We start from the raw sequence: 17,308 nt of genomic DNA, 5'->3' as shown, positions 1-17,308 counted from the left end.
ACGCTTATATGTGGTTCTATGAAAAAAAAAAAAAAAAAAAAAAAAAAAAAAAAAAAAAAAACACCACACAACACGCGCGCGTACAGCCACAGAAAGAAAGCCGAGCTGTTGGCAGGAAAAGAAATAAGAGTGGGAAACGAGCATAACGCGACCCTGGTCATGTAGAAAAGAAGGAGCTCTATGCGTATCAGCATCGAAAACAGGTGATACAACCACAAAACAGATAAAAGAAAAACAAATAAAAAAGGTACGGGCAAGTCTAAAGTGAGCAGGCGGATGGTAAAAAAAAAAAATGATCGAAAGATTCAACACACACACAAAAAAAAATGTACTTCACATGTATATGAGTAAATGATGTTGATGATCATCATCACACATAATAATAATAATCACAATAAGATTACATGCACATTAACATATACATAAAAAAAAGTACAACTTTTGCGTGATTCTTCTTTAGATATCTACAGTAAACCCATAAACACATAAAAAAAAATGTTTGAGTTTGCGTTTATACTTCTTCTCTTTCCATGGTGGAATTTATGTAATCTACACACACACACAGACACAGACATATTTCACTACATTTCTGGTAGCTTAATGCGACTCACTTCGTGAAAGACACTTCTGCCGAATATGTCATAAATCCCACCAGGACCCATTGCAGAATTGCGGCAGAGTGCAGCTGTCACAATCGGCAATAAGGCAGCTACCTCTTCACTTGGTCTCCCTGAGGGAATATTAAAGCAGTAACGACTCAAGTAAACGGCAGTAGCAGCTAAAGATGAAAGTTTGAATTGTCGGTAGTATGTACGAATAGAAAGTGTGGCCAGGGTATAAAGAAGAAAGCATTTTTGTTTTTCACTAGGGGTAGATTCCTGTAGTAGTAAAAGACCCAATCCCACTGCACTTAGTGTAGGTAACACCACATCGAAGCCAAGAAAAGAAAAGAGTTGACATTCAGCAGCTACAAGTGCTTCAAGAGTGAAACGGTCAGCGCCATAGCGAACAAGGGTGCGAAGTGAAATGGGGAAGATCTCTTCCTGTTTGGATGCTAATAGCAATGCAGCACATCCCACAAGTTGGAGTTGATCTCGCTGAACATATATTCTTAAGAGATACCGATCCAAAATTGCTACAGCGAGAAAGAATGTTTCTAATTTCACATTACATGCCATAGCTACTTGCAACATCCACTCTGTGTGAAGTTCCCGTACCTGTGGAGTGATATCCCGTTGCACGCTTTGCAGCAATCCACTCTGCGGCTCCTCATCCCCCATCGCAATGAGATCATCCACCACATCATTATAGTAGTGAGCATCAAAGGGTGTTTCCACCTGCTGCGGCACTGGCATCTGCAGCACAGCGTGGCAGAGTGCGACGGTGTCTGTGGGGTGTAGAAAAAGTAAATCCTCCACTCGCCGCCGGGTGGCATCTGTGGTGTGCCGCCGCAACAACTGCGGCATCTCCGCCGTCTCGCCGAGCAGCAGCGCCAGTCGGGCGGCCGTCTGAACGTCTGCGGCCCCGCCGTCGAGGCCGGCCGTCTGAACGTCTGCGGCCCCGCCGTCGAGGCCGGCCGTCAGTTGGCGGCGCCGGTGGCGGAGAACCCCCGCGGCGCGGAGACTCAACGGCCCGCCGCCCACAACCGCCGCGAGAAGTCGCCGCGTGGACTCCGACGCCGACAGCAGCAGCCGCGAGAGGGCACACTCCAACACCCGCCGGCAGTCCTCCACAGCCACAGAGGCACCAGTCCCGGAATAACAGGCGCAGCCGTGTCGTATCTCAAGTTGTAGAAGAACATTTATCAACTCCGATCGAACCTCACCGTAACTTAAGGGAGACGTTGTACGCATAAATGCATCGCTAAATCCAAGGTACCGCTGTTGTTGACGTTGTTCATATTGCTCTTGTTGTTGTTGTTGGCCAGATATGGAACTACGTAGTTGGCGGGGTATTGGAAGGGCAAGGAGTTCAGACTTGGCATACTGCTGCACATTGATGTCAAGCGCCTGAAGTGTACTGTTATTGTTGTTAGTGTTATCGTTCATTGAATCTAGGTCCATCTATTCCTGACAGTCAATCGCAATCAAACAAATTTTCTCTTGACCGTGTATACGAGTGCTGCAGTTTTGGTTTTAAAAAAAAACCAAAACCAAAAAAAAAAAACGTGAAAATCTCTTTCCCGCAGCAGTATCGTTTCTATTTTTTTGTGTGAAGTCCTCGTCTACCCGTGATAAAAAAAAACACAGACAGATACAGACAGAGGCACAGAGACACACAAATACACAGTAAAAGAAAGAAAGAAAACGAGAATCAAAAAAAGTATATATATATATATATATATATATATATATATATTTATGTATAATCTATAAGCACTCCCTTTTCCTTCTTAATCTTTCTATAGATATGCCTGTGTCTACTTATGCTATTGTCAAAGAAGACTTTTACAAGCGTTCGTGTGTATATGTCTATATTTGTGAAAATGATATTAAGGTGTTAAACCCAATCACTCACGTATTTCTTTCTCACAAGGAGAGAGAAACCAAAACAGATCCAAGAAGAAAATTTGAGATGCTCCACTTCTTTTTCTTTTATTTATCTTTACGAAACCTGCTAACCTTCTCGTGGCTACTCTTACTGTATCTTAAAGATATATATATTAATTAATATACTAGAGTCCAAAAAAAAAAAAAAACCAATAAATATGGATTTTGCGTTAATTTAAAGAGAAAAACAAGAAATAAGAACCAAGAAGAAAATTGAAATAAAATAATAAAAAAAAACAAGTGAACATGCAAACATAAATAAGAGATAAAAAAAAAAAACATGCGGCATATACAAAAAAAAAGAGAAAAACATTAGGAGAGCCAATAAAAGAAGGCAAAAAAAAGCAAGTACCCTTGTCATTTTCCTAAATTATCCACGGCCTCAAAACGTTTCCAGAAGGTTGCTTCCTGCAAATGCATAATAACCTTCACTTTAAAGACTTCACTATGCTGCTGTGTTTTACTTGGCGTTCCAACTGTACCATCAGTAGCCATGGAAACGCCATTGGCCACTAAAATCGGTATCTCTGCTACTGTTGCCTTGTCACGTACATGAATATCCGCAAAGTAGGCTGCTGCTGTCACTGCAACAGGCAGCGGTACATCTGTTCGAAGTCGTCTGCTGTAGCCTTCAATTGCACGTGCCACCACTTGTGCAGAAACTGGAACTTTAGAGGATGATGTAGACGACAAAGATGCACGTGAGGTAACATAAGAATCATACAAGTCCTTTGGCCATTGCGGTGTGGCATCTAACGGTAACATCTCTACTGGAATACGATGAGCACCACTTACGATATAATTTGCTGCATGAGGATCAAAGAAAGCGTGCTGTTCTGCACGACGATTTGGTGGGTACACAAAACGTAGATCTGTGTCAGATGTGAGAGCACCAGCAGCAAAGAAAATAGAATTCACATGATTTCTATGTTCGCTGTGTCGTTGCAAGAACCATGCCGCATCGGTTGCTGGACCTAATACCAGAAACGTTGCCGTGTTTTGCACCAAATAGCTCGACAAGGGTTCTTCAAAGAACTCTAATTGACTGATTTTACTATTTTTGTTTTTGCTATCTTTTGAGGAAGATGAAGTAGGGGCACTAATTTGTACAGTATCAAGCAATTCTGCTCCACCAAAGAGGCGATCCGCGTCCATTAAGATATCAGGACTAAGTACTCGTCTGTAGGTGCATGAGGTAGTATTCATATTTCTCTCTCCTGTGGAAGGATTGGTGTCTGTAGTATATGCTATATCATCTAAGAAATGTGCGTTTACCTGTGCCAGACTGTTCCCATAGTATACTGGAACATCATAGTGAAGTGTTTTCTCCTCCCGCATAGCTGCGAGAAAAGCACGAATATTATCATGTGCAGCATTTACATTAACATTCCACGCATTGATGGCGATTACAACGGCGGCGATGTTAACATCTCGTCGAAGCGACAAGTACCGTAGTGCTGCGATACCCCCTGGTGTTGCCTCTGTAAAGATAACTGCCGCTTCTGGTGTTCTACTGGCGGTTGTAGTGCCGCCAAATGTAAATATCACAAGAAAGAAAAGGGCAATAGCGTAACAGACGGCAGCAATGATGCGAAGGGCCTTCATTTTGCGTGGCTGCGGGAGATTAACCCACTGCGACTGCAATGCATGCACACGATCCATACACACCGTTGAAATATAGTAATAATAATAATACTACCAAGAGTTGAAATGGAGAAAATAGTACCTCCAGAAAATATTATATATATATATATATATATAATATAGGAAGGTTGTATATGAGTACTCCCTATACTGGTACCAGTCAAATATATACCAGACGATTGTAATAAAGAACTAAACCACAGACAAGAAAAAGATAAAAGGAAACATAATGACAAAAAAGGGAATACCAGATATTCCACTCCCAAGATAGAAAAAAAAAAAAAAAAAAAAAAAAAAAAAAAAAAAAAAAAAAAAAAACATGTATCCCCCCAGACCCACATTAAATCATTCAAAAGCATAAATGTAAGACTTGACTATTCTGTTAGCAAGCCGTCAGAAAACAATTTCCAGAAAACTGATATATATTTCCCGTATTAAATCACTTAGTAACATTGCAGAGATAGCCACACACACAAAAATAATAATAACGAATAATGCATAAATCTCTTTGTGTTGGTTGCTCCCTGTCCCCATTACAATTTGCAAGTTTCTCCACCGGGAGAAGCAAATAATATATGTTACTCTGCTCAGACATAATGTGAACGCAGATAAAAAAGAGAAGAGATTAGGTATTTCCACACAAAAAAGTGATGCACCCCAGTCCAATGGGTGTCATCGGGATTGATTTTCTCCGTGATCAGTGTACAAAACACAGTAGCAATTAAATTATTATTATTACTAGCAGTAAACAAGTGATTAGCAACACTCTCTGGATGGACCCCACCACAGTGCTCAGCACACGGTAATACAGTCCAGCACAGAGAGCAGCAGCAGCAGCAGCAGCAGCAGGAGGAGTGGAACACGCAGTAACGCAGGGCTGCTGATGCCGTCCTTTAGTTGGGCAGCCTTCGTTATTGCAGCATTCTGAAGAAGAAACATTGGCCATCTTTTCATCAAATCAGTTGATATTCTTACTCAAGCACGGTGCGAGTGATGATTTCGGAGTCTTCTAAATCCTGGCACTAATCTCTGATCAGTGTTGTCTGGACCTGTGCAGGCAACTCGAGAGAGCTACCCAATTCCTTCACTGGGCGCCCACGCTCTCGGATTGCTTCGTCCTTTCGAGCAATAGTATTCCTCAACTGACGAACTTTCTTCTTCCCTTGCGCCACTTCACGCTCTAATTCTTTGATTTTCTGGCGTCTCTGTTTCACTTCATCCTTCACGTTTTGGATCCTTTTATAATATTTCTGGATTTTGGCCCTTAATTTACGAATCCTGTTGCGATGTTTACCGCCATCTTTAATAAGTTTATCAATTTCCTTCTTCTTTCTTTTTATTACACCCTTCAATTTACGGATCTTCTTGCGCCATCGTCTTTTCTTCAATCTGCGGATTTTATCTAACTTTTGATTTACTTCTTTCTCCAATTTACGGAGCTTCTTGCGTTCCTTGTCTCTCTTGTTCTTTTGTTCAACATTACCTTCGAACGTCTGAGCTTGCAAATGTACACGTCCATAAAGAGAGTTAATCTTTGCCTCCAACTTCTTCGCATACTGTTCACCCTTAGGTTTAAACTCATTCCACTTATTCAATTCGTCATCGTACTCTGGTTTGGTCTTATCCCAGGCGGTGCGATTATTGGTTTTTTCCCACGTGTTTAGCATAGCTTGGGCTATACACCGGGCTTCACAAAAGGCTTCACCATTGGATTCTTTTTTTATACAATCATCAAATTCACATCTTTCCAACAGAACCTCATCTGCTTCTGCACTACATCCGGCAACCTTGAATTGACGGTACAATAGCTTAGATTTGTATATCAACTGGTACCACTTCGTACAATGTGGAAAGCCCCAATCCCCTGTAAACTCCTTTGTAGAAGTTAGTTCTGAGCGGTACCTTGCGATCTGCGCGAGATCGGAATCAACACCATGCTGCTGGATCATTAAATTTACACATGTCTCCCATTTTTCACACTCAGCAGCCCATTCTTGTTCACCCTTTTCAAGAAAAGATATCTTTGCTTTCCAAACTTCTGACCAAACAAGATGATATTTTCTGGCACTTTCATGTTTTTTTCGCGTTAACTTCCATTTCTGACGCACTTCTCCGTCAGCATCTTCCGTGGCCTTCTTGGCGGCCTCCCAGCGCTTGACAGCCTCATCATATTTCACTTGTAATTTGGCTTTCGTGATTGTAGTTAATCTTTGCATTTCACTCTCAAAAATTTGAGCACAATCATCGCCATTAAGTTTAAACGCATTCCACTGTTCCCATTCGGCATCGTCCTTTGGTCTGGCCTCATCCCAATCGGTGTTATCAACTGTTTCTTCCCACTTGTCCGGCATTGCAGCGACTGCTTCCCAGGCCTTACGAAAGACCTCACCATTGGATTTGATACTTATATGATAATTAAATTCATCTCTTATCATCTTAAGCTCATCTGCAGCTGAATCACATCCTGCGGCCTTGAATCGATTGACAAGTATATCAGCATAAGATAGCAACTTGGCCCACTTCACGAAATATTGAATGCCATCCCAATTATTATCCATCGTGCGGGATAGTTGTAAACAGTACCTTGCGATTGGAATAGAGAACTAAACCACAGACAAGAAGAGGAGATAAAAGAAACATAATAACTGAAAAAGGGGAATTCCATATATTCCACTCCCAAGATAGAATAAAAAAAAAAAAACAGTGAACAAATTTCGAAACACTGTCATGCATCACAGAAAGAAAAAAAAAAAAAGAAAATATATTCATACTCATACAGATACACACCATCGCAGCAAAATACGATAGGGAAAAGCAAAAAAGAGAAGAAAATCAAGAATGAAATAGTTAACATAAGAAAAAAGGAAAACAAAAATCATTTCATCTTCCAACACATGTTCCCTGCCTTTGCCTGCAAGACCCACACAAAAGAAGAAGAAGAAATCACATGAAATAACACACTTCAGAGCTCTATATATATATATATATATATATTATTAACATCACTCATTCAAATCTTCCTTCTCTTCATCCTCACCGTCTTCAACCATTGTTGCAAGTGTCCTCATGTGTTGTAGCATCTGCTGATTCGTCACTATAAAGGATCGAAGCGGACGCCTCGCATCTTCTGCGATTCCCACAGAAGCCTCCACAGCCCGGGATACACAAGAGTGAAAACGAGTATTACACAGCAATACTTCCATACACACCTGCGCAAGGATTTCTCCCTCATGTGTCACATCACATAACATTGAACAGACCGAAACGCACATGTCATCTAATTTACGCTTCCATTCACGCGTAAATGCATCCGCCACTGCAAGTACTTCCGCTGGGTTTTGCTCTGCTAGTTCGTCGTGCTGTACAATATGATGTACAGATCGGAAATAGGTGCGAACAAGAGATTCAACAAACTCCGCACGTTGTGTTCGCTGCAACTCCTGTAGGGCAACATAGTCATCACCAAATAGTTCCATAGCAGTATCACTGTTAACATCAACATCTCTATCTCTCTCTGTCGTCGAAGAACCAGCAGTAGTTGTAGTATTAGTTGTAGTAGTATTAGTAGTAGTAGCAGCAGTAAGAGAAGCTGTATGAATAGAAGATGTGCGCCACACAGATAAAATCCAATAAATGTTGTTTAGTAGAAACGCAATTCCGTGAAGGTGCTGCATTTCAGGATGTTTCACATCATGTGCGGCGAGGTGACGGCCCATCTCCTGCAGCAATCGTACAATCTCCACTCGCATAAACGAAAGATTACCAACGAGAACAGCAAAACGAGAGGCACTATCCGCCGCATCACTCGCAATTTCTTCCTCCACCATACGCCATGCAACACGTTGGAGTTCAGCAAAATCCAATACATCTCCATCCCCATTATTAACCATATTCGTTGTAGTAGTATTAGTAGTAGTAGTAGTAGTAGTAGTAGTAGTATCACTACTATCTTTTGCTTCTGTTTCCCCTTCTGTTGGGACTTCCGCTTTCGCTGTTGTTTTCATTGTTCCATTCATCGAAGAGGATGATCTTCGGCTACTACTTGATTCTACAATAACGTCAGATGTACGACTGATGGTTACAAGAGCAGTAGCGAAAGCCGCATACCGTTTCGTAAGCGGATGCACAAATGGCACCCACGCATATTTATTATCACCATTATTATTACTATTACTATTACTATTACCAGTACCAGATATACGGCCTTTTCCTCTGCGTAAGGCCATACGTGCAAGACTCGCCACATCTGCAGATCGTAGTGCAAGCATTTGACGTTCAAATGTACGTTGAAATAACGGCCAAAGGAGTAGAAGCAACGAATCATAAAATCCCTCCAAACAACTTAACCGTCTCGCATCTCGCATGCATGAACGAAAGTCATGACAAAGGCGAATCAGCAGTAATAATCCATAACAATCATAGCGGCAGTTTGTATTAACAGAGGCGTAGTGATATTCTTCTCGAATAAGGCGAAAGACTGTACCATCACCTTGACCAAGTAATACCTCCGCTACATAGTCTATTATAAATTGAATAGTTGGTTTAAAGACATCGACAAAAACAGACATATCTCCATCAAAAAACATGAAAGTAAAAAGAAATTCATGTGTGACGGCATCACAGATGAGAGAATTTAATGAACGAAATGTCTCTTCGTAAAAGTGTGTTCGTCGTTTCGCCATTTCTACGGCTGGCACAAGTGGTGGTGAAAAAACAGAATTCAGAATATTCCCACGTTCACCTAATTGAAAATACTGTTCTGTTATGGTATCTTGTAGATCTGTAAGTAAAGGTAATATATATATTTCTGCAGATCCTGTTGGTACCGTCTGTGTAGCCTTTTCTAATGCATGTAATGACATTACATAGTGCCGTATACGATCATGATAGAGCGGTGACATAATACGACAATAATCCAGACGGAATTCATCATATAATGCTTTCGTAATTCGGTAAGGTAACCATTCTGGAGATTCATCTTCTATATTACCATTCCGTTCTTGTAATTGATAATGATATGGTGTTGGAGAGAGCAGCGGTGCGACGGAGCGTAGAAAGTGTACATAAAAGACATGTGGTTTCAGTACATGTTCCTGTTGTATCCACACATTTGTGTTTGGCACTCCGAGTGAAGTTAACTTGCGTATAAGAAAACGCTGCACCTTCACACAGGCGTGCACTGCCAGGCGATCCAGCACCTCTCGCTGTTCTGCATAGAAAGGACATGATATCAGTGAGACCCGTGCCCCATTAGGACCAAGCGGAACACCAATCTCTTTTCGGTATTGTAATAACAACCATAACTGGTGTGTACTGAGACTAAACTGTGTACCTAACTGTTCTTCACTACTATGCACAATTACTCGCACAACATCAGGAGGCACCACAACACGTGAAACCACACGTTTAACTAAAGTTTCTACTGCTTGTCTGTTGCTAAGTTGCACGCGAACGTGTTTTAGCCGCTCACGTACATCGCCAATATCCTGCTGAATGCGTCCCAAATTATCAATATAGCGACGAAGAACGTGTTCAATGTCTGCAAGTGAGGCATCACACTCTTGCAGTAACTGATGTAATGTCGCCACACCGTCGTCGCCAAGAAATGTACTAACAAATTCATCACATACACTTTGTACTAAACGCTGACTCAATTCTACATCCAACGCCTTATTTTCACTACCGTTGCGTAGATTAGTTTCTAAAAAATCATCATCCAGTTCAACAAGCGCCAACTCTTCCAAATCTCCCTCTGTTAACATCTTATCTGAACGCTACACAAAAGCATTGTAATTATATATATAAATAAAATTAAAATGGAAAAATAAGAAGAATCGTTCTCCCACTAATAATAATAAAACCATTCTGTAGTTTTAATATCGAAGCAATAATGAATGCACACAAAACATATAAAAAAAAGAAAACATGACATAATATAAGAAAGGAAAACACATACCGATAAGTAGTAGTTCGTATTTATCTCTCTTTCTCTTTTTCTTTTTTCTTTCTTAATTTTTTTTTTTCCCCCCAACCATACCCCCACACCAGTTTTAACGCCCCTCATCCATTGCTAGTCGTGAGAGAAAACTAAAAACAGCCTTATCCACATCTCGTTGCTGCGCATGTTGAATATTATGTTTCTGTATTCCCTCCAGCAAATGCTCCAGTTGCTGGGCCACATTACTCCACAAACCCAACTCGGCACGCGATAAACTAGTTCCCTTCTCTAAGGCAAGACTTTTCTTAAACGTTGCTGTGTGTGGAGGTAATGGTGTCTGCAAGAGAAGTAGAGAAGCCTCCACATTCCCACCACTAACAGACCGTGTGGACTCCACTAAGTATATTGTTCCAGGTACCGCCGCGCGGGGATCCACATCATTCTCTTCATAACTATAAAGACCCAAATAACGTCGAAGAAATGTTGTACAGAAGAGACGTTCATTTTTATTCATATCAAGAAAAACTGACGGCCATTCAGAAGAGGCACGCAGTAGTAAATCAGTTAATACAGTCTCTGAGAGAAGACGGAGAGCACACGACATGAGTTCACAAAGAAGTTGAAGCGGTAACCATAAGGTTGATCGCAAAGGAACGTTAAAGAGATCCACCTGATCTCCATGAGAAAAAGGCTGGCGAACATATCGACATTTAATTCCAGTCATAAAACTCAAACGACACTCCACCACACCATCATATCCTACATGCGATTGAAGCGCATTACCAATAACACGCATCAATTCACTATACATACAAGCGTCTTTCCCACAAGGTGTCACCGCTGTTGGTACTGATAGTGATGATGATAATGATGTTGATGTTCTTGTTTTTCCTTGTATTCCAGGGTTAATGCTATTAATAGCAGTGGAAACTTCAGGATGTGAAACAGGATCGTTTTTAAACGCATTCAACAAAACCTGTTCAGTAGTTGATGAGGCATTACCAAATATGGAATTGTAAAATTGACGCATAACTTCACGACGGCCTTCATGTTTTCCACGACCAAGATATACATACTCCACATGTTTTAGTGTTTCAAATGCAAAAAGATTTCCTGGAAGTTTAAGAACAACACACCATCCTTTTTTTGTCAGTACTTCAGAGAGCGAATCATTTAGTGGTGGAAGTGCTAATGTAAAATACGGTTGACATAAATTGTAAATCGATTGTAAACTCCTCAATCGCAAATCTTCAAAAGATAAGGCAGGTGGATTTGGAATTTCTAGTTCTTTCCAATAATATCTGTGAATTACATGACCAATAGAATCTTTTTCTTTAAGCGCAATAACCCGAATCAAAGAGGTTGTTCTTGACTCTTTTTGAGTATCACAATTAAGTCCTTTTACAATGAACTCATTATTATCTCTATTGTATTCGTGAATTATCTTTTGAACACCATATTTTCGCCCAAGTATAGCTTGACATTCCTCAATAGTTAACCCATATTTTATTTTTTGGTTAATCGTCACTTCTTTTGCCGGTTTTCTAAATTCTTTTACTGGTTTTCTAGCTTCTTTTTGTAGCGGATACCTATCCACTAGTTCACCAAGTGCAACCCATCTTGACATACCTTCTACAGCATCAATAACTTCATATTTATTTAAATTATCTGTTTGTTTCTTTAGTTCCCAACGAAAACCACGTCCAACAGCGGTATTATCTTGACAGTGAAAAACAGCCCCTCCATTATCCTTTAACTCTGATATAATAAGCTGTGCTCGCTGCAATAGTGCAATCAAGGGTAAAAGCATGGCAAACTGACGTACCACAAATGATCTACTTATCATTTCTTTTGACTCTGGAGTCCCTCCACTTTTTTCACTAGAAAGAATAACCGAAACATCACTTGAAATACGGAGCTCAAGTGAGACAGTATCCTCATTAGTAGTATATACCTCACTATTTTGTAACATTGCATTAAGAACAGTTCTGTAGGAAAAAGAGGTTGTTTTCTTAATATCCAGCATACCAAAAAGAACATCTTCAATCGGTGGTAAATCAACAATCCATTGATTGGCATATTCCGCAAAACAATTTCGTACCTGTAATAAAACTGCCTCTTCCTGAACTGTTATCTCCCGCATTACAGTATCACCTGAGTATAGACGCAGTAAGAGAGTTCTAGAACCTTTTTCACCTAATGGAGGATCAATTGTGTAGCGAAATTTATCATCATGCCGCATAATAGCAGCAATAATCCCTCTTGTAAAACGCCATCGATTAAAGAAACACGGTGTTCGTCGCCGCAGTGGCCATTGTGTGGGGTCCTCTGCATATTCTTCAAAGATGGAAAGCAATCTACACTCCAGCTGTTCCAATTCAAGTAAACCCGCAAATCGAATTCCAAAGAACTCACCAGGCACGAGTGGAACAGGAATACGAACACGTTTCACATACGGTGGCATCTTATTTGCTGCAAAACCGGCCAAAGCGCGACCGGCAATGATGTGCGGCGCCCGAGCCCCTTCGTGCAGTGATATCGTAGTGAAACTTGCAGCCCGTTTTCGCCGTAAACAACGCACTAAACGCTCAATACCATTTAAAGTGTCCATCTGATCAAACTCCAAAAGTTTACGTCCTGATGTGTCAAAATACTCGAGTCGATCAGAAGCAAAAGTCCCACTGACAACACCCATCTTCTTTAGCACCGCCTCCACATCCAGTACACGTACAGTATTGAGTGAAGCATCTTCAGTGGGTTTTGTAGTTTGTTCACCCGAACCACCCGCAGTCTCCGTCGCAGTTGAGTTCTCTGATGGCTTTTGTTGTTGTTGATGATTATGATTATGATGTTGATGGTGGTGGGGATAATTCTGTTCAGAGACCACTGGTCGTAGCGGTGTTGCGGTATACCACGGCAGCAACGCTGAAAGTGCCGCTGTGGCAGAACTAAAACAACTCATAGGTGTTACCACACGATCACCTGATGCTGCAGCCACGTGATAACTCAAATGTAAAGGACCTAATTGAGTAAATAACATTATTCGAGATCCCATTTCAAGTGGTAAACACTCCTGAAGAAAATCCAAGGAAGTAAAATAACGTAGGTATAATGGCGGCATAGGTATAGTTGTTTGTCGACCTTGATCATTCAACCATGAATCAATCTCAAGTCTTCCACAACTCTTCACATAATCTTCTGCTCGTGTACATGAGAGACGACCACAGAAAAATTCAACAGATGTATAAAATAAAAGAGACTGTAGAATTGGTTGATCCCAAAGCAAACGCAGAACTTTCGATACGTGTTGTTTCCCTTCCAAATATGAAACACGAATAAGTTTTCCTGCATTTTCAAGTTTTTCAAGAGTATCTTCATCTACCATTTCTTCTTCTTCTTGTTCTTCTTGTTGTTGATGTTTTTGCCCTTTCATGTCAAGGCTATGACTTCCAAATATAAGTCCCTTCTTATTTTTCAATGTTACCAAAGGTACATCACATCTTTCAGTATTTCCAACATTATCCTGTAATTTCCATGTACCAGAAATAAATTTTTGATGATCACTCCCTTCGATAGAATACCGTAAAAACTCCAAATCCACTTTGTATGAAGTGGAAGAGACAATCCAACGTGTTGCAGGGTCCTCTGCAAAGACCATCATAGGATTTGATTCCATTCGACCTTTAAAAGAAGAAGAAGAACACATAACTTCATTTTCTCTTTCTGAAAATGAAACAGAATGATTAAAACGTATGGGAAAAGGAGAAGCACTACCATGAAGAAGAAGTAAACGAGCTTCAAGGAATGAAGCTAGTGCAAATTGTTGTTCTTTCTTCTCCGCATCCTGCTCTACCACATGTAAAGCACGACGTAAGAGTTGATCAAGAGAAACTTCAGATGGAAAGGCTGATATATCCTTTAAATGTCGTTTCTCTTTATGTGGTTCCCAAGTATCAATCTCATAAATGGAACAGTGTAATTTCACATCACTATCATATTTAAAGTCATCTGAACTCATTTCTAATGATGTTTTAGTAGTGGGTGATTCATCCCATACACGTAATAAAACCTGTAGATCCAGTCGGCGCAATAAATGTCTAACTGTTACTGCCTCCTGCACACATCGCTTGAGAGCATAGCAACCTTTCACAGCATCCCCATCACCGCATTGCTGCAGTAAATGTGTGGCACGAAGTTTAACACCATCCGTTACTTCATCTGGGGAAGTGCCCTTTACACCAGAGACAAGAACAATATCAATATTCTCTTCGATAAACCAACAGAGCGATCCATCTATCAGTGGCTTCTTTACAGGCACAAGGTCAAGAAGTGTACTCTGTGATCCTAATGCACGTCTAAAAGCTAAATCAACTGAAGTAGATGTGCGTAAAACAGAGCTGCAGCACCGCAGCATCAACGTGCGTGTGTTTGTACGTCTTTACGAATTGTAATTCGTCGCTACCGTTTTTTTTTTTTTTTTTGGTTCTCTTTCAAAACAAAAAAATAAAACTCGTACCTCGTTCGTCTGCGTGTGAGCCTGTTGAAGATAAGTATTTGTGATGAATTGAGGGTGGAGGGGAAAGAGGGAGGGGGAAGAAGGGAAAAGAATGTGAAGACAGAGGGAATGCAAAGAAAAGCTCCCTCTTTATTACTTAACTATATATATATATATGTACCAGGATATATAAAAAAAAAAAACAACAGAGAAAAGGAAAAGCGCAAAAAAAAAGAAGATTAACATAACAGAATTCAAATAAAAACATATCAGTTAGTTCGAAACCAAAGAAAAAAAAAAAAAACTAGTTTGTTCATTGAGAACTCAATCTCTCTCTCTCTCTCTATCCTCTTCATTGTACTGAAAACGGTATTTCCTCTTTACATTCACACAGGAAAAATCAAACAAAAATAACAACAAAGAAAAAAAAAAAAAAAAGCAACAAGAATTCCAACACTAATTGATATCCCAGGTTATCTGGTCAATTGCAAAGAACTTTTCGTATGATACCTGTGTAAGTATATCTTTTGCTCCATCCATCATTTTCACTTTTTCAAAATCTCTTGCAGCTTCCATATAATTTTCAAGAGATTTGTGTGCAAAAGAGCGTCGTAAGAGTACACTAGGGTCATCTTCTTCAACACTCAATACAACATTAAGATCCGCTAGTGCACCTGCAGCGTCACCAAGACGTTGACGTACTTTCGCCCGTTCATCAAAGAACCATACAGGTGGATTAGGATGACGTTCAATAGCAGTTGTTAATGCGACTTCTGCATCACGATAGTTCTGATTAGAATACAAATATGCAATTCCCAAAGCATAACAGAAATCTGCACTTTCATGAAGTAAAGGTTGAAGAGAGGCTGCTTGTAGTAAATCTGAAGCTGTTTCATTATATAAATGAAGTGCATACTCTGAACGAGCTCGTAAATAATACAATTCTGCACTTTCATAACCCTGTTGAATAACAGTAGTGGTTACTTCTACAACTTCTGAATAATTTCCAACAGCGTAAAGACAATCAGCACGATGCAACAAATAACGGTAATTTTTCGAATTTAATGAAACTGCTTCATTAGCAAATTCCAAAGCTTCTGAAAAGCTTTCCAATCTACTTAAGACGACAGAGAGAGAGTGTAAAGCTTGAGGTTCACGAAAATTATATTCAAGTACAGCTTTTGTTAAGTCCAGATGGGCACCATGAATATCTCCATGTTCAATTAAAGCGGCACCACGACGAAAGTAAAAGAGAGGATTACCTGGTCCAAGAGTTATGCATCTTGTAAAAGAATCAGCAGCGAGATCATAATACTTAAGGTCACAGTAAACAAGACCAATACATTCATGAACGAGTACATCTTCTTCTTGAAGATTTAACGCTTTAGAAAAACAATTTAAAGCATCAAATAATTGACGTTGTAATAAATGTAGTAATCCTGCGTGTACCCATGCAGTATGGAATGTTGGTTTTAGTTTTACAGCTATTTGAAGTTCAGCTAGGGCTTCTCTGTTGTATCCTTGAGCTAAAAAAGCTAACGCTTTAGAATAATGATAAGTTTCTCTTGATGGATCTAATGAAATTGCTTCATTCATATCCGTAATAGATTGTGGATACATTCCAAGCATAAGAGTTGCATTTCCCCTAAAAAAATGAAGCATCGCTTGTTTTGGACCTTTTAAAACGGCATCTTCAAAATGTTTAAGGGCATCTTGCATAACATTTTGTTGAAACAAACAAAGACCAATATTAACATGATATTCACTATTAAGACCGTCAAGTTCTAATGCTCGCGTAAAGTGTATTAAGGCCATTTTATACTCCTCACGAGTAAAATGGGCAACACCAAGTAAATTATGTAAACCATGTGTCTCTTGAATTTCAAGTCCCTTTGTAAGTACTGTCATTGCACCATTTATATCTCCTACATTTAGCTTACATGTACCTAAAGCATAGAGTGCACGAAAGCGAATAGTTTCAGACATTCGTCCTGTTAATTTATCTCCTAACGCGGTTGTAAAGAAATGTTGGGCTAGAGTTGTACTACCCTGCACAGAATACGAGACCCCTAATTCATACAACCATGTCCCATTATCCGGTTCCACCTCTACTGCCCTTGAAAAATCAATAATACTTTCCGCAATCTTATTCACCTTACGGTAGACATTCCCTCTTGCCCCGTAGGCGGCGGCGAGGCGGCGTCTGTCGAGTCCGTACTCCTCCAGCTGAATGGCGAGGGTGAGGTCGGCGATGGCCACGTCGTGCCGCCCCTGCCGCGCGGCGATGTGGGCGCGGGGGAGCAGCGCGGGGACGAGGAGGGGGTTGAGGGCGACGGCGCGGGTGAGGTGCGCGAGGGCGGGGGTCGCCAACTCCGCCGCGTCGGTGCGCAGCCCGCGGGCCTTCTCGACGTGTTCGCGGGCCAATCGCTCCCGCAACTCCCGCGGCAGGCGACTCATCTCTCCCCGGCACCCGGCAAAGAAGAAACACCCACACACACACTAAAAGAAAGAAAGAAAGAGAGAGAGAGAGAGAGAGAGAGAGAAAGAAATGGGGGAAACAAGCAAAAAGAAAAAAAAAAGCTCAAACAATTGGGTTCCGAAAGTATAAATGTGTTTAGCCTTTCTATCCATATATATATATCTGTGATTAGTCTTTAGAAACCCAAAGTGCAAGTCAGTAAA

The 17,308-nt window shown here is 40.6% G+C and overlaps 6 protein-coding genes across 6 annotated transcripts; all 6 read right to left on the bottom strand.

Annotated features, from left to right (window-relative positions):
- Positions 1-581: 581 nt before the first annotated feature.
- TM35_000212630 (mitotic cyclin) lies at positions 582-2,063 on the bottom strand (the record flags this gene model as incomplete). The annotated part of the gene is made up of 1 exon (XM_029027113.1): positions 582-2,063. The coding sequence occupies one exon, from the start codon at positions 2,061-2,063 to the stop codon at positions 582-584; it is 1,482 nt and encodes a 493-aa protein (XP_028881723.1).
- Positions 2,064-2,906: 843 nt separating this feature from the next.
- Positions 2,907-4,211, bottom strand: TM35_000212620 (pyrimidine-specific ribonucleoside hydrolase; the record flags this gene model as incomplete). The annotated part of the gene is made up of 1 exon (XM_029027112.1): positions 2,907-4,211. The coding sequence occupies one exon, from the start codon at positions 4,209-4,211 to the stop codon at positions 2,907-2,909; it is 1,305 nt and encodes a 434-aa protein (XP_028881722.1).
- A 1,004-nt stretch (positions 4,212-5,215) lies between these two features.
- On the bottom strand, positions 5,216-6,751 carry TM35_000212610 (uncharacterized protein; the record flags this gene model as incomplete). The annotated part of the gene is made up of 1 exon (XM_029027111.1): positions 5,216-6,751. The coding sequence occupies one exon, from the start codon at positions 6,749-6,751 to the stop codon at positions 5,216-5,218; it is 1,536 nt and encodes a 511-aa protein (XP_028881721.1).
- Positions 6,752-7,195: 444 nt separating this feature from the next.
- TM35_000212600 (Vacuolar protein sorting protein) lies at positions 7,196-9,955 on the bottom strand (the record flags this gene model as incomplete). Its single annotated transcript, XM_029027110.1, has 1 exon — positions 7,196-9,955. The coding sequence occupies one exon, from the start codon at positions 9,953-9,955 to the stop codon at positions 7,196-7,198; it is 2,760 nt and encodes a 919-aa protein (XP_028881720.1).
- A 288-nt stretch (positions 9,956-10,243) lies between these two features.
- On the bottom strand, positions 10,244-14,545 carry TM35_000212590 (uncharacterized protein; the record flags this gene model as incomplete). Its single annotated transcript, XM_029027109.1, has 1 exon — positions 10,244-14,545. One exon carries the CDS (start codon positions 14,543-14,545, stop codon positions 10,244-10,246), a length of 4,302 nt encoding a protein of 1,433 aa, XP_028881719.1.
- A 537-nt stretch (positions 14,546-15,082) lies between these two features.
- TM35_000212580 (TPR Domain containing protein) lies at positions 15,083-17,083 on the bottom strand (the record flags this gene model as incomplete). The annotated part of the gene is made up of 1 exon (XM_029027108.1): positions 15,083-17,083. The coding sequence occupies one exon, from the start codon at positions 17,081-17,083 to the stop codon at positions 15,083-15,085; it is 2,001 nt and encodes a 666-aa protein (XP_028881718.1).
- Positions 17,084-17,308: the final 225 nt, after the last annotated feature.

The sequence above is a fragment of the Trypanosoma theileri genome (assembly GCF_002087225.1).
Source record: "Trypanosoma theileri isolate Edinburgh chromosome Unknown TM35_Tth_21_V1, whole genome shotgun sequence".
NCBI classification, from domain to species: domain Eukaryota; phylum Euglenozoa; class Kinetoplastea; order Trypanosomatida; family Trypanosomatidae; genus Trypanosoma; species Trypanosoma theileri.
This window is presented reverse-complemented; position numbering and strand designations above follow the sequence as displayed.